At 26.4% G+C, this 18,037-nt stretch overlaps 1 protein-coding gene across 1 annotated transcript; it reads right to left on the bottom strand.

Moving 5' to 3' along the window:
* Positions 1 to 1,723: 1,723 nt before the first annotated feature.
* Positions 1,724 to 15,164, bottom strand: LOC122519791 (allatostatin C-like). Its single transcript, XM_043639490.1, has 3 exons — positions 14,888 to 15,164; positions 8,716 to 8,833; positions 1,724 to 1,931 (listed from the first exon to the last, which is right to left on the bottom strand). The coding sequence occupies exons 2-3, from the start codon at positions 8,821 to 8,823 to the stop codon at positions 1,767 to 1,769; spliced, it is 273 nt and encodes a 90-aa protein (XP_043495425.1). The 5' UTR covers positions 8,824 to 8,833; positions 14,888 to 15,164; the 3' UTR covers positions 1,724 to 1,766.
* Between the last annotated feature and the right edge of the window lie 2,873 nt (positions 15,165 to 18,037).

Raw genomic sequence — 18,037 nt, 5'->3', positions numbered from 1 at the left:
TCTCTTTTTACCGATTAATCATACTTCTACACATTTTATAGATATTTTATTATTGAAAGTAAATATTTTTATTCGTAATATAAAAAAGAAAACAAGTAGAAATAATATGATAGATAATGTTCAAATTTTTAATTGATCAGTCGTTACTTCGAATATTATGAAATTTACGCATCTTAGTCTATAAATAATTAATCATGTTTATTTATTTAATGTAAGTTGAAATAAAAATAATGCTAGGTGATGCCATAAAAGTTCAAATCCAATTTAGAAGCCATGTGTGAAACGGAATGTCCTGAACGGAAAATTTGATATCACGAAATTTTAATTAAGACACACCGGATGTAATTATACACTTGTACGGTTTAAAGGATGAAATTAATTAACCAAAGTTAATGAAACTTTTTACGAAACTGTCGTGTATCAAGACAACGAGAAATGAAAAATGGAGAAACAAATCTGAATTTATCTTATTAAAATGAAATTGAATTGTTAACATTTTCCATACAAAAACTCCTTGGAATAATTTATATATATACATAGAATATTTATTAAAACGTAATTATTGTATTACGATATTTATCCGATAAGATTAATTACAGTTAATAATAATAATAATAATAATAATAGTAGTAGTAATAACGAAATATTATCAGATCTTTTTAAAACAATAATTAAACGCGTACGGATTAATTTTATAAATATGATAATTAGGTAAACATGTTATTCTTTATTAAACCATTAATTAAATTTTTAATAAAGAAATATTTTCTTTCTATATAAAAAATAATCAAATAAGATTTGATGGAAATAAATACTTTATTAACGTTCTTTACTTATACCTAATATAGAATCTTAATTATAACATAAATATATATATATATATTTTTAATACTGCTTTTTTTTCATTGGACATTAACATTAAAATTATTCAACCAACCAATTTTATCCACATCTAATTTATATTATTGTAAGTTCAAATCCATTGCACATTAGTACATTCCATTATTTTTGTTTAAATGAATTCATTAAAAATAACAATAGAGTAGTATAATTAATTCTGAAGATTCCAAATAAGAGATTATTATTTTTTTTTATTTATACTAATTATTATTTCCAATACGTTAATCTCAGATTGAACGAATCATAATGATTAGTAAATATTTTATTAATTTCCTTATTTCTAACAGGAAGAGAGAGAACAAATAATTCAATTCGAATACGATATGTGTATTTCGCTAAAAACTACTTTAGCTTTGTTAGAGGGAGAATATATTGCACAGATGATGATCGATATTTTTTTTTTCCTAACATCCGCTAAATTTATTTACTTTTTATTATGCTCCGATTAAATAGAAGAAAAAGAAATCAAGAATGATATAAAAAAATTATTGATTTCCCCAACGAGAGGAAACAATCTTTTTTTTTTTAAACCGATTAATCACTATCTTTATTATTTATATAAAAAAAAAAATAAAAAAATATATACGTATATATATATATTTGCATAAATTTTCTATTTAATTATTATCAACAATAATATTCATGTTAAATATATTTTTACGAATAGATAATTTGCGAATTACGGATGCTAGGATGATTGCAATTCTTTCTCGTGATATATATTTGATTTTTCAAGTTAAGGTAGAAGAGATAGATTTAGGGAGTGGGGAAGAGGGAAAGTCGAATGTTGGTTTCCTCTTTTTGTTATTTATGATTTTTTTTCTTTTTCATTATTTTATTATTATTTTGTTGTTGTTGTTGTTGATTTATTTGCCAAAGCAGGATACCGCATTGAAGGCGCATTGTTTCCAATAACTTCGCTTACGTTGAAGATCACTAATGTCCAGCTGGTTTCTAAGTCGTTGTACAATTTGTTTCGTGAAGAGATAATTAATTAGGGCCGCGTCGATGCTACCATCCTCATCCACCAACTGAAAACAGAGGAACAAAATTGTATTGGAGTAAACAAATAATTACTTCTCTTTTTTGTTTGTTGTATTCTTTTTAATAGCTGATATTTAGCTGTGCTTTTTTTTGTTCAAAAATTTTTGGAAAAATATCTTACTGTTACATAGTCGATCTTTATTCTATTTCAATGTGTTACGTATAAATAGAAAAAAGTATATAATTAATTTATATAATATATAAAATATTATATAATATTGTATTCTTTTTTGAACTCGTACGTCAAATGTAAAGTGCAACGAAAAATTATTTCCTGTTACAATGTATTTTCCCTATTTTTTTGAAAATTTTTTTTAGAAAAAATAGATAAAACAAAATCCATAAATTTTATCGTGCAAATAGTTATACAATCCGATAACGATTTTTCATAAAAATAAAATACAAATAGATACTTAAAAATTTATTAAAAACAAATATTAATTTTTATACGCGTTTGTGTTTTTCAATAGAAAAAAATAAAGATTTCTTTTTTTTTTCGAATCAGTGTGTTGGGCTTTAGAAAATATTCTATAAGTGAAATAAAATTCGAAAAATCTTCTCATCGAGTAACTCACAAATTGTATAAGTGCTCGAAATCAAATTTTCAAGAAATTCCTTTTATCGTAAGTTATATCAACTGTTCTAAAGTAGAAAACACGTTAAATTTCTATCTCTCTGATCGAGAAAAGCTTTTAAATCAGCGTAAACTTTGGTAAAAGTTTCCAATGTCGATAGTGTTAGATGGATATTGTGATAAATTATTCGTATGTGCTTACTGATTTCTATGACGTAATGAAGATTGTCCGAAGAAAATGAAGTTTGCGTTTATTCTTAAAAGTAATTTCCTACTAAACACGTTTCTTTACTTTGGAATACGAATTTAATTAATGTAAGATATCGATAGTTGTTAGTTTACATACACTCACGCATACCACACACACACACACACACAACGCCCGCGTATTCCTATAAACATTAGCATACCTTTCCTATCACTATCACTATTGCGATAGAAACGTTTATTTTATCATATTAATATTATTATTATTATTATTGCAATTAAATTTGCATAATATTAGACATACGTACGCCAAAATTCAATTTATATATGTATATAATATAATAATTACATGGGACACTATACGTTTAATTTATACATTCCACACATATTTCCATAATAGATACATGTCTGATTCATAAATTCAATTTATATACACAAACGCAAAATGTACGTGATAAAATATTATTCAAATTATACAAAAAAAAAAATAGAAATTTCTTTTCTCTTTCTTATAATATTTTTATTTTTGTCCAGAATTTTGTCTTTTACTTTTTAAATGTAATTAATTATTCATTCGCGTCATATCCTTTTTCTTGAGAAATTAATTACCACGATCCAGCAGTCAACTCGTGTAATTAAGCTCACCTTCAATTAATCTACTAAAATAAAAATACGTTTAATTCATATGTTTAATGTTCTTATAAATATAAATTATTATCGCACAACTTTAAGAAAAACTGATTTCTTCTTTAGTCCAAGTTTTATTTTTAATTCTTCCAAATTTTAATAATCTTTCCACACATTCCATACATTCATTCTAATGTATATTTAAACTTAAATGCACATAGACAAGCATGCGATAAATTATTATTATAATGTTCAAAAAAAAAAAAAAACATTTCATTTTCTCTAATCCAAATTGACTTTCTCTGTTATTTAAATTTGATAATCTTTCCAAGAATCATATACTTTACTTAAGAATTTAATAACTGAAACTCATCAGAGTCAGTATAAATAAATATACTCATATTTAACTCGTATATATATATATATATATTTAATGTAACAAACACACAAACGCGATAAATTATTATCAATATTTAAAAAAAAAAAGAAGCTTATTTTCAGTCGTCTTAGTTTTTTCTTTAATTTATTTGTTTTGCCATTTTTTCAACGTAATAATAATTAACACGTTATATTATTTTCCAGAGAAATAAATTAACGTCTCTCAAATTAAATCTTGAAAAGACACACCGCGTGACATTTCCTTCGTCGGCCTCCCCCTCCCCCTTCCATTCCCCCTAACCCTCCTGTATAGTTGTCGTTACCATCTTTCCAACTCTTTCGTTAGAATTCTGAAACTCGTTTTGTTTTGCAAGGAAAGTTTGAATGCAGTTACGTAGCGATAACGAGAATAAGGTTAAAGTCTGTTAGCTTGAACGAAAACGATTCGCATTTGAACAGCTTGAACTTCTTGTTTCGTTCCGTGAAATTCTCTTGTCTTCTTACAATTAGATACATTTGTATATATATATATATATTACGTTAAATGCATCTATGTTAATATAAATGAAAACTTAAATTTATATTAACGATATTATGACATTATTCTTACAACATTATTTTCATTTAAACATTGTCAGAAAAATGTATTTACACCAGGCAGGAAAACTTTTACGAAAACTATTTATTCTTTTATTTATTTAGACGTATCGCGCATAGCAAAAAAAAAAGAAAAAAAAATACAAATATTATTCCTCAATATTGTTATTTATATAATAACGATTTAAATAATTAGAAATAAATTAATAATACATAGAGGGAATAATAATTCATTTGATCATTCTCGAATAAATGTCGAATAATATAAATTTCAAATTTACATAATTTATAAATAAATGATCGACTAGTGGCAAATAATTGCGACGAATATTAGCGTACCAATTATTATCATATAGAATTGATAAAAAAGAAGAAAAAAAAAAAACATATCGAATGAATCATATGGGACAACCAAAAATGGAATAATTAATTTCAACTTGAAAGAAAGAAAAAAAAAAAGAAAGAAAATTAAAGAAAAAAAAAAAAAGAAAAAAAACAAACGGGAAAATTTTAATTGCAAACGATCTATAATATAATCTATCAAAATTACGAATCGAAATAAATCGAATGATCTATTACTATCCAAAGTCGGATCTAAATAAAATAAAATAAAAGAAAGAGAGAAAAATGTATAAGGGCAAAAGTTATATAGCATCCCTTTTCTTTCCTCCCTTTTTTTGTTTTTTATTTCGTGACAATGTCTCTCTTTGCTGGAACAACAAAATGGATCCATATACAACAGGAAGGGCTGGAGGAGGGGTAGTGGGAGAGGTTAGGGGAGGGTTTAGAGGGTTTAGTTTTACGATAGTATGACGTAAGCGAAAAACTGTCGATCTTTATGAGGTATTTGTTCATTCTATATATCTCATTCACGATCCTTCCTACTTGTTACAGTTATTACCTAATCTCAAATCTCAATGGACCATCTAAAAGTCTCTAAGTCGATTTCCTTCGTTCGTATTTCTGACGAGTCTCCCCCCCCCTCCCCTTCTCCATCACCTTTCATCCCTTATTCTTCTTCCTTCTCTCGCCACTCTCTCATCCATAAAACCCTTCACTCTCTTTCTCTCTTTCTCTTTTTCTTTATTTTGCATCAATTCATACAATATATCGACAGATTGAACCAGTCGAGAACGTTCTTGTCAACTTTTCACCTTCATTTTCCAAGATAGATGTTTCTTTCATTTAGAAACATCGATTGCACCGATTGTTCACGACGGTTTCGTTACTTTCAACTTTTCTTCTCTTCTCTCTCTCTCTTATATTGTATATTTTTATTATTTAATATAATATATATATATATATATATATTTATATATTTTATTTCTTTTTCGTATGTTTTTTTTTTTAATCAAATTGTTCGTTTAGTATTCTTGATACCTCTTAGTATTCTTGATACGTATTTACCTAGTGATCGAACGACCGAAAAAGTTTTTTCTTACGTAATATATATCGAAAATCCTATATTGGGTGACATTTTTTTAATTCGAGATTTTTTATTCCGAAGCGAGATCAACAAAACTAAAGTTTAAAGTTTAAAGTAATATTTCGTAATATCGTTATTTCGATGATTATTTCTATTTCATATTATATTTAACGTATATACCAAAAGTTCATGCTTTTTTTTTTTTTTAATTAATATTTCACTCAGATATAAAGTAATTTTATTGAATTCAAAAGAAAAATTGCACTATCTGAAACAACACGAATATAATATACGCGCGAACTTTTTGTTCAATTCTAATATTTTAAAGCTCATATAATATTATTACAATTAAGACTAGATTAATATGTTGATCCAGTGATTAAGAGATCACGTTTGACGACAATTTGTTATCGCATTAATGCGATTTTGTTTGTGTTAATTATTAATTTAATTATTAAACGAGATTTTATATCAGAATTTTGTCGAATAAATAACAACAACAACATCAACAACAATTATATTTTAAACCTTTTTCCCCGTCATTGTATTCCTCTAATCTTTTTATTTCTTTTTTTTGTTCCCTTAATCTTTCACGAGCAATCACGAAGGAAGGACAAGAAAAAAAAAAAAAAAAAGAAAAAGGAAAAGGAAAAAGGAAATAAAAGAGATTAGAAAAGCCGGAAGGTCCAGGAATTTCTGATTGATCTAATAATCGATAATCCTGTTGCTCGTAGGAAATCAGATTTTAACAGATGTCAGTCCGATTTCTCGTAAACGTTTATATCAAAGATCTTATAAACGTCGTACCGACATTTTTCCTGTTACCTGAATCTGCTCTGCCTCTTTTTTATTTCCCTTTTTATTTATTTTTTTTTCCATTTCTATTAACTTGCAGTTTTTTTTATTAACATTCAATATTCAATATTCAATCAACCATAAAAACGGATACGAACAAAATACAACGTAAATAGATATTCATGAAATACTATTCTAAATCGATACTTTTTCGTACCGTTGTTAAACTTATCCTTTGTTTTTTTTTTTATATTATAAAAATAATTACAATAATTAAATAATAATAGTTCGTAGAATATATGAGAGAAAAATAGTAATAGTTTAGGACGATGAAAATGATTTACGATCGTCGTCTTTAAACAAACACGATAATGAACGTAATAAACTAGTTTTTCGTATTTTCCAAACGACATTATTGCTTCGAAAATAAGAAGAGAAAGATAAGCATATGTGTGAGATATACATGATACAATTTGATGTATACATGTATAATTGTTTCATAATTTCGATGATAAAAAGAAAACATGATTATCACGTGAATTAAGACGAAAGTTTTTACTACAAAATAGTAGATATATAAAGATAAAAGAAACAAAACCATAAATCAAAAACGAAATGTTTAATTATAATAAATTAAAAAATTATTATTAATTTTGGAAACTGCAATAAGTAACGAAAACGATATACTAAACTGATTTTCAACTGTTGCGTAAAATATTAATTATATAACACGTTAAAGATAGGTTCGTTGCATAAACGGAAATTACGTTATTGCTAGCTGTAATACTCATTTTCAAACGAAAAAATCATATTTGCGAATTGTATGTATTATTAGTTACGTCAGTTCGTCGTACGTTTGTTCACTTCATTATCACGCGAAATAGAATTTAATTTCAATACTGTTGATCCCCAAAAAAAAGAATTTTTGTTAAATTCTACGAAAAAACTATGATCGATCGAAGCTATCGATTTCTTTTTTCCTCATTTTTTTTTTGTTCGATCGACAAATTTTCTTACGACAAACATAACCGTCGCAAATCGGTGCAATTTTCATTAAAAAAATTACATTCCTATTTTCATATATATTTTATTCGTGTCTAATAACGTTTATACGAGGAAGAATTAATTTTCTAAAATAATCTTTAACGATTTTTAACTATGATCAACAAGATATTGTATACTTTAAAAAGTAATATAAAAAATATTATATATCGATTAAACACAGAGACAGATAAAGTAAGCTTATAGAATCTTTTTCTGTAAATAATCCACGCAACAGGTTAACTCCCCTTATACTTGTTTTTTTTTTTGTTTCTTTTTCTCTCTTTCTTTTAATCTTTCAAGCGCTTTAACACAGATATCCAATCAAAGGATTTCATTCTTTCAAGTATTTGACAAGCTTTTTTTAGTGAAACATTGGAAAAAATTCTAAGAATCTATTTTAAGTGTTGTTAAGTCCATTGAATGTTGGATATCTAAAGTAATGACAAAGTCATTTTAAATTCTCTCTCATCCACACATACACACACACATATGCGTGTGCATAATTAGTGTCCTCTAATGAAGCGTAATTCACATAAGCGACGTTAAATAATTAAACGACGTTAAATTAATGTAATCTTTTAAAATAATTTCTATGTAAATCAAAACTCATTGATATTGTATTTAGATACTAGCTGATATTCGTTATACGTAAAAGTCTTTCGTAATGTAGAGAAAAATCCTTTTCTAACGAAGCTGACTACTCGTTTTTCCCTTTGCCGTTAAAAGACTCCAATTGATCATATTTCTCTTTCTCTTTTTATTTCTTCACTATTTGTTCTCATATTCTCATTGAAATAACTCTGGTTGCATCTCCATTCGTTTGCAACAACACAATATCTTTCTTCATCCTTTTTTTTTTCTATTTCTAATTACTTTTTTCCAATATGTATTTTTATTTTTGTTTTTTTTTTATCACCAAAGCACCTCGATAACCAATATTCTTGATCGAAATTTATTGTAAATTTGCATCGTTTATTATAATATTTTTCATACTAAATGCATATACGCGATTGAAATCTTTTTTTTTTTTTCAAAAGAATCGATACGAGATAATAGATACGAATATTTAAGAAGTAAAAGAAAAAAGAAGAACAAAAATTAAAAGGAATAAAAGTATACTTACATCTGAATCGTTTAGCATATCTTTGTCAAATGTAGGTAACGCAGTTGTCCAGTCAACCAAAATGGCGAAGAACAATGCCAAAATTACTACACCACGTAAGAACTTCATGTTTCTTTTTCTGCAACAATAGAAAAAAAAAAAAGAAATTAAATAAACCTTTCAACGATCAAATATTTTCTATAAAAAGTATCTAACATTATCCCTAATGAAAATGATTTATTTTCATTGGCAATAACTTTGACAAATATTTCAATACTGTGTATAATTAAAAAAAGAAAAAAAAATTAACGAATAATAAATAAATCAGAGATAGTCCAAGAAAGTTGCAAGAAAATTCTAATGAAATTTTTTCGCGAATTAATCCTTTAAGAAAATTGTTCAAAATTCGAAACATTTAATTTAACATTAAATGTAATACGGATAAAAATTATAAATAATTTCGAGTAATAAATATTAATCGTGTTTGCCCAATCGTGTAAAAAGAAAAACAAGGAGAGGAGACAACAAAATAAATATAAAAAATAAGAACATTATTAAAGGGCGTATAAGGTTATCAGTAAGGATTAGGATTGAGACCTTTACCGACTCAGCATGATTTTTGTCAAAAGACCTTTGTTAATACGTCGTTAGGTTTTCCTACTCGTATCACCCTAAGAAGGGTAGGAGAGATAAAAAAAAAAGGACATGATTTGTTCCCATAAACTATGTCGTTTTCGTGTATCCTAATGGTAGCTAAAAAAAAAAAAATCAAAATCTCTTCCTGGTACGATCACACACACACATAACACACACATATATATATATATTCTATTCATATATTATATATTTTTTTTTATCATCAATTACAAGCCACTCTGTATATATATTACTGTAAAATGTTTATTAATATTAAATATAATTACGTGTATGCGTATATAAAACGTGTTTATAAGCTTTCATGTTTGTTACAGGTTGTTACCTGAATATTTTGATGACTTTTTTCCATGCATATAATATACATCTGTATAGGTAAATGTAATATTTGAAAACCAATCATTTTTCGTAACGCATATGCGTAATGTTTGTGAATATAAATGCGTTTCGAAGAATTTTTATCATTTTCCCCGTATCATATCGAATTCATAGAATTATAATATATGTATGTACGTACAGGATACGTGTAACGATTACTAAAATTGCGCATACAATTTTCAAACAAAAATAAAAAAAAATAAATTAAACAAGGTAAATACCCCGTAAATAATAAATAAAATAATTTTAAACACGTAGGGGGAAGAATCGCGAGGAAAGATAACGCGAATGAATATTAATGTTTTGCATAAAATATTTAACTAAAAAAAGTAAACGAAATAAAATAAGACAACGATGAAAAAATAATAAATTCGTTTTTCGATCAAATTAAAAAGCAAAGATCGCGGATCATGCGAAATAAATCGAACGAATTTGGTGAGTTGTTTTTCGAATTTGTGTGTGAAAGAGTCAAATTATTTGTAATTTTTATATGATGTGCCATTAAATTTTTACTTTTTCATTTTCTTTTTTTTCCTTTTTTTTTTCTTACTTTCAGAATACAAAGGATTATGCTTGTAAGTAACTCGAATGTCTGTCAATTTTCGTTGAGATTCATTTTAAATAAATCCTTTTCAAACATAACCTTCTTTCCATTACCATGAAACGCGTCTACTTAGAATCGGATTAATCCGATTAAATTAAATTTAAAAAATTAAATAGAAGAGTACAGCGAATGGATTGTTAATGAAAATTTATCATTTTTTTTTTATTAACGTAAAATAGATCGATATATTTCTTATTAAATTGTCTTAATTAATATATTTACCCATTATTAACTTAATAATCATTAATTTATATCTATGACAATTCGTTGGTCGAATTATCGATAAATAATATTTGATGAGCCCCTTAAAGATAGGCAACACGTTTTGCATACGTGTCAAAAACTTAACGTACGTACATGGAGCTTGTGTGTGTGTGTGTGACGTTTCTTTTTAAATATAAGTTAGATACGTCGAAAGAAATATTTTCCATTTATAATCATTTTACGTATTAAATAAGCGAGTTTCAAATAATGTGAAAATCTCCGTTGACATGTTAAAAGGTTTATATCTTTTATATTCGTATCTTTTCTCTTTTTTTTCTTTTCTATATTTCTCTTCCTCCTTCTTTTTCTATTCATGGTTGTTCTTAATCAAGCCATAAAGCTGCTTACAAGAGCTTTTAATGCTTCCTGCAAAAAAGTAGGAACTTTTTTATTTCTTTTTTCTCTCTCTTTGTCTCTCTCTCTCTCTCTATTTCTCTCTTTAGTTTCCTATTAAATAAACGTTCACATATATAAAGAAGGAACATATGACTATGGAAAGGTATTTAAGCAATTTAATCGTACTTAGTCGTAATAGTAAATACATTTTCTTTTTTCTTCGACCTATTTTCACGTAGATTTAGAAGAATATAATACTCGATAAATCGGTACCAAATTCGGTAGAAAAAAAAATAACAGATATTAGAAAAATTTAACAACGAAGTTGTAATTTAAAACAAATTTATGATCAAATCTATCGATCCTGAAAATAGGTAAACAATTCATTAATTAAACGTAACATATATACCTGGTTAATTTGTGATATTTATTATGCAATAAATTATTAATCTACGGAATAACACTCTTAACATTAAATAATTATTAAAATTATTTACATGACAACATGTTATATAACGATGCTATTTAATAATTAATAAATTATATAGAAATAATAGCAAAAAAGAAAAAAACCAGAAAAAAATATTAATATAAATTAAATAAGAAATGGAGATTAAAGTTAATCGTTTTATTTTTATTTATTAAAATGTTTCCAACTTAAATTTCATTTAATTTCCAATGATTTCTCTTTTAACACACAATTCGGCCCAATTATAAAAATTCTCGTATTTCTTTATTTCTCAAAGTTCGAATCGATGATTAAAATCGTTTATTGTTCGAAAATAAATTTCTTTCTTTCTTTATTTATTTGTTGCCATCATAAAAAATTAAAAAGCAATGTAAAAAAGCACATCAATGAACAAACTTAAAAGTTGCAAATTGTTCGAATAATTTTTTGCTATTTTACTTTATTTTCAATATTTATCGGTTATAGTTACGAAGTCATTGTTAAATATTATTCGTTGGTCCAACGGTAAATAATGATCCTCCTTGATATGAGTTAGATGTTCCATCAAACTTTCGATATTATCGAATTATGTATCTACCAAACTTAGATGCTTCGAGGGTTTAATGCGTAACTATGCATCTTGAGTTTTATTAAAAAAGAAAAAAAAGGATTACGAGGTAAATTTAATTGAAAATTTACGAACAGATAATACGTATACAATATTAACGTAACCACACGTAACCCCAATACATATTTTATTATTCGAATGGAAAATATCTGCTTGAAGAAAAGTTATTTAATTATTTAACGTGGAATATCCTGTGATATAACAAAAAAAATATACCGCGCGAATCGATCGATTGAAAAAGGTTCCGAATTTAACGTAGAAAAACAATTGTTTTATCGTTATTCAACAAACTTACTTTTTATTATTCGATACGGTAGCCAAACTTTTAAAAATCAAAAAGAAAAAAAAAGGCTCGATTGTTTAGTTTATAATAGATTCGATTTGTTTCAACATACTTTCGAATAAATTTCTACTTAAGAAAAACAAAGACAAAAAACTAAGCAAAATTTATCTCGATAAATGTGATACCCTTGGTTAAATTAAAAACAAAAATAAAAGTGTAAGATAATTTTGTCCTTTTGTAGTTCGAATAATTTTCGTTTGAAACATTTGGGGGAGGGAGGGGGGTTGCATTTAAGCCAATATTAAGCATTAACGTTTCTTTTTTGTCAATTATTATTGAAATAAAAAATAAGAAGAAACGTATTATGCAAATCATATATACTTTTACTAAATATTTAGATATTTTACAAAATATGTTTGTACAAGTCCCATGCATGGAAGTGTCAATCACCATTTCCGTATTAATCGTCGAAAACGTTGAACTCTTACGAAAAAAAGCATGTATTTTTATTTTCCTTTTTTCTTTTTTAATGAAATATTAACGAACTCCGAATCCAAAGTGTGTATATTTTCCTAAGGGTGAATGAGTAATGTACTACAATAAAGGGTTTGATTGGCAGACAGGCCTTTTACGAATATAAACGAGTAAATTTTATCAGGAAAGTATCGGAAATGTTTATCTGAAATAAAAGAAACGAAAATTAATAACAACGTAGAATAAAAAAAGAAAATGAAAATACGGAAGCAATACTTAAATAAGATTCAAATTTTCAATAATAATCTTATCGATTAAATAAATTCCTTTCTTCCTTTGACAACGAATTAGTAAAAATGTTCTCGAGTTTTTATTAATTTTGATTACTAAGCAAAAAATTCCGTTCTTTTCAATTTTATTCATATAAATAAAAATGAAGAAACTTTTGTGAATTTGATTTATTCGTTAATTTTCTTGTTTTTTTTTTTTTTTTTTTTTCTTTTTTTTTGGAAACGTTTTTCTATTTACCTTTAGGAAAAAAATATTATGATAGCAAATGTTTGCTATCCCGATGGTATATATTTATGATAACCACTTTAGCTTTGAGAAATATCAAATCGGTTGATAAATATTAAAATCGTTTCGATAAAACATTTCCCTTCCATTTGTTAGTCCGAAAAGAAGATCCTATACGGATATCACGTATACGAATATCTCACTTATCTTACATCGAATCTTTAGAATATCATCTAATTCATCTAATTCTAAGACAACGGCATTTATTTATGTCATCTTGTGATTGATCATTTTTCTCATGTTTATTTTTATTTTCATTATTATTTACGTCCTCTCATTGTATTTCTAATAAATCAAATTAAACTTTTAACACGTATTTAAAATAATCGATGGAAAAGTTCGTTAACAAAGTTTCATATATTAATTATTTTTATCTATTTCTATCTAATTATATATGTTTCTCATTAATACAATTATGATATTATTATTTTTTTGATATTCAACATAATTAAAATTGAAACTTTTATTGATTAGAAAGAGAGAGAGAGAGAGAGAAAGAAAATAAAAATATTGCTCATAAAATAAAGAAAAGTTTTTATCGATTATATAAAATTCGTTCAATTATTTAATAATAATTTTTCATTGTCCGAGGAAGCATTAACGAACCCGAGAAACGTAAGTAAAGAAGTTTAACGTAGAACGTCTTCGTATTTCTCTAATTAATCTAATTACTTTATTGGAGGAAAGTCACTTAACTGCATTGCCTTTTCGAAGATAAGAAAAGAAAAGAAAAGAAAAAATTGATCAAAGCAGAATAACTAGTGTGACGACAGAAATATACGAAAATATCAACGAATAACTAGTAACGATGATAAAAAAAAAAAAATATAAAAAGAAAAGCTTCTCACCAACGCGTCTTATTTTTTGGTTGAACTTTAAACGAGATTGTGGCTTTGCAAAAAATAACATTCATAAGTCAAACAAATTAGATTATCAATCAGTCCTTGCAACCACTAAGGGTTGCTGTACCTTTCATTTATCTTTTAAAAGAAACTCCTACTAGTTACGAATGAAAAAAGGGTAGGGAAGGAGGAGACGGGGGAAGAAAGGTGGTGAAAGACGACCGACTGAAAAGTTTATTATTTTCTACTTTCTTCTTCTCGTTTTTTTCCTTTTTTTTTTTTGTTTTCTTGACAATATCGTTGCTTTTATCAATTTAAAAAATAATATCTAATTATCGATTCAAACGTCGGGATCTATTCTAATCAATATTTCAACCCGATAATAAAGTAAATCTCGCATCGCAGAAACAAATAAATAAAAAATGTAATATAATATAACAATTGATAAAAGTTATCTCGTTATAATATAATATCTCATATATTAATAAATAATTCTATATGTACAAATATTTAAATAATAATTATTTATTGTATTAGATATATTGTAACAATTTATTTATGTATTTAAATATTTAATTTACTAACATCTAACCATCAATATATGGAAAATATAAGATCACCCTTCCCCCCCCACCCCGCCACCGAAAAAAAAGAAATAATCAATAATAGAAAAAAAAATATTATATATAAATTATCAATAGTATACCTCGTGTTACGATGATCTTCCAAGAAGAAAATGAAAATCGTAGCTAAAGTCGTCGATTTCCTTTTTTTTCTTTCTTCCTTCCTTTCTTTCTTTTTTTCTTTCTTTCTTTCGTGGAAGCAGAACAATCCAAGAAGCAATAAAATCAGCTGAGGGGTTGTTTAAAATCGAAACAAAATAATCGCGATCTAAATCATATACTATTAAGCCCTTTAGTTACTAGTCAGAGTTTCTATGTCAGAATGACTGTGCTTCCAACCACGCGACCACTTTATATTCTCTAGAACGATGGTGGGGGATGAAAAACTCACCCCCCACTATATCATCCTTTCGGTGCGCTTGGTACACTCTAGCGGAATGTTTCACGTGCCGACATTCTATACTACGAATCCTTTTTGGTGGGTTACTAACACGGACAGAGAATTCTACGAACCAAAGGAAAAATCCTCAATCCCTTCCTTCCTTCCTTCCTTCCCTTCAAGTATCTAAAGTATTTTTTCTCTTATTTGCGTTTCATCTTAAAGAAGAATTACAAATCCTCTTTATTTACATATCATATTTATCGAATTCTTGAATTTTCCTCTTCTTATCAAGATTATTTTATTTTTGATTTCTTCCTATTTTATGCGAATGAAATTTTTTGTTCATTTTTTAATTTTATTTCTTTATCTATTTTTTTTTGCATTCAGATTTTTGTTTTTCAAAACAAGTAGGCAAATAAGAAGATCAATATACTTGCAAGTTAATTACTCGTTCCTGTGATTTCATTGGGTTATTATTTTTTAACGTCGATTAAAAATGTTGTTTTTTTTTTTTTTTTTAAATAAATCAATCAATAGGTATAAGAAATTATTATAACGTATGTAATTATGACGCAACCACTCATTCCCTTTGTTAGAAATATTTATACTGATTATTATTTATACGTAACGAAATATTTCTTCTTCGTAAATATGCTATTTTATTATCTCACAAAAAAATTTCGACTAAACTAATAAAAGCTTATTATTTTTTTTCTTTTCTTTTCTGTTCTGTTCTATTTGTTTTGCTTTGTTTTAGGAAAATAGAGAACTTCAGAGAATAAAAAGGATGTTATACACATTTCTTTGAGATCAAGTTACTCGTCTGTTTTACCTGAGGTCAACAAAAAAAGAGATTTGTGTCACTTGTTGCTGCTCATTTTGATATAAAAGAGGTAAAGAATTTTAATTCTGGATAACACGGCCGAAGTTTTCGTTCGCACGCTAATGCGGTATCCACTGTGCACTCTATTCCATTCGTTACGTTGCACACATTGCATTTTATCATTTTTTTTCTTTTTTCTTTTTTTTTCTTTTTTATTCCTTCTTTTACGCACATGCAACATTATAATGAATCTCATTAATAACGCGTTCGAATTATCTTTCGTAATTAAATTACGTTTCCGATCACGATCATCGTTCGTCATCATTAATCCTACATTGTATTAAAACTTTTTTCATTCATCTAATAAATAAATATTACATCATCGAATATAATTTTGTTCAATAACATTCGAAAGATCTGTTGTTTTCGTTTTATAAACTTTTTGTAAACATAAATGGTGCATTGTGTATACGTAACACCTAAATTATTTATCTTTACGTAACTATATTTTCCAAAATCACGAAATGAGGGATACGAAATAAGATCAATTTCTTCCCCTTCTTCTTAACTACCACCACCACCACCATACACACCATAACATATGCATACTATTTTGCTTAGTGATTCCTCGTTTTGGTAGCAACAAAATGACGATTATTATTTTTAAAAAACTATAAAAAATATATATAAAATAAATTTTAAAAAATTTAAATAAATAAAAAAATTTATAAAATTAAATAAAATTTTTAAATAAACTCATCCCTCTTCTTATTTTAATTGTTAAATTACAATTATCTTTTTATCTGGTATAAGAATTCAATCTTCAACTTTATTTTTTATTATTTCATTTTTTTATAACGTACCCGATAAGCCGACACACACACAGAGACACGTACCTTAAATCTTTTTATTTATTTCCTCGTATTTTGTCAATACCTTAATATATACACATTCTCACAATCAGATCATCTGAGATAACATCTCAACCACAAAAAGGGGAACTGTTTCCACTATGTTGCTTACCACGAATCTTTTTCGAAAGGAGATCAACATCTTCCTTCTTATCACCTACTAGGTGGTTTACTTTGGAAAAGGGTGATTTAAATTTCGATGCGAATTACTTTCGTTTCCCTTTCTTTTTATATTTTTCTCACTCTCTCAATATGTTTCCTATTTTATACCTTAAATCTAGTTCTTTCATTCGGTGTCGTTCAATTTCGATAAGACAACTCTTTCCTCTCTCTCTCTCTCTCTCTCTCTTAGTGGAATTAATAGAAAGAGAAAGAGAGAAAGGCAGAATGAAATAGAATATTTTTTGTTAATAAAATCAACGAGAAACACTGTAAAAGTTAAGATCACGGTATAATATTATTCATAATTACGCAAGTTTAAAAACAAGCAATTAAGAATTCTTTTACTTTTTCCTATTACGCTCGTGTATACCAATTAAAAAATATTTAAATAAACTTGTGTTACAATTTTATCGTTAATTTTTCTTCTTATTCTCCCGGTTGTTGTTTTTGGTACCTTTTTTACACGTTTATAATACAACGGTATAATGATTGTAAATGTTGTTACGGATAAAATAAAAATTGGAAAGATAAAAATATTTTTTTTTTTGTTAGGGAAATATAAAACTGTTACTTTTCAAGTCCTCTTTTTTTTCTTTTTCCCCCAACCATTTGCTTTTTCAACTACATCGTGAAAAATAAATAAGAACCGTTCATGAGTCGTAAAGTTAAAACATCGAACACGTATTATAGAATTTTTGTTACTATAAACGAGATCGAAAAAACCCACATGACGCAAACTCGATTCATTTTTCACGTTTGACTTAAGAATTTTCATCTTAATCTAAATATCGTCTATTTATTTTCATAAAATTTAAAAATAAGATTAAAGTTAAGAAAAATGGTATCGATGAAGGCAAATCTTACGCGTGCTAATGATAAAAATATAAAAATATTATTTTCTTAAATAAACCGTATAAATATATCTATAAATATATATATAAAATAGAAATATATA

Source organism: Polistes fuscatus, unplaced genomic scaffold, assembly GCF_010416935.1.
Source record: "Polistes fuscatus isolate 324 unplaced genomic scaffold, CU_Pfus_HIC Scaffold3, whole genome shotgun sequence".
NCBI classification, from domain to species: Eukaryota; Metazoa; Arthropoda; class Insecta; order Hymenoptera; family Vespidae; genus Polistes; species Polistes fuscatus.
The sequence above is the reverse complement of the archived record's forward strand: the minus strand, read 5'-3'. Positions and strand labels throughout refer to the sequence as shown.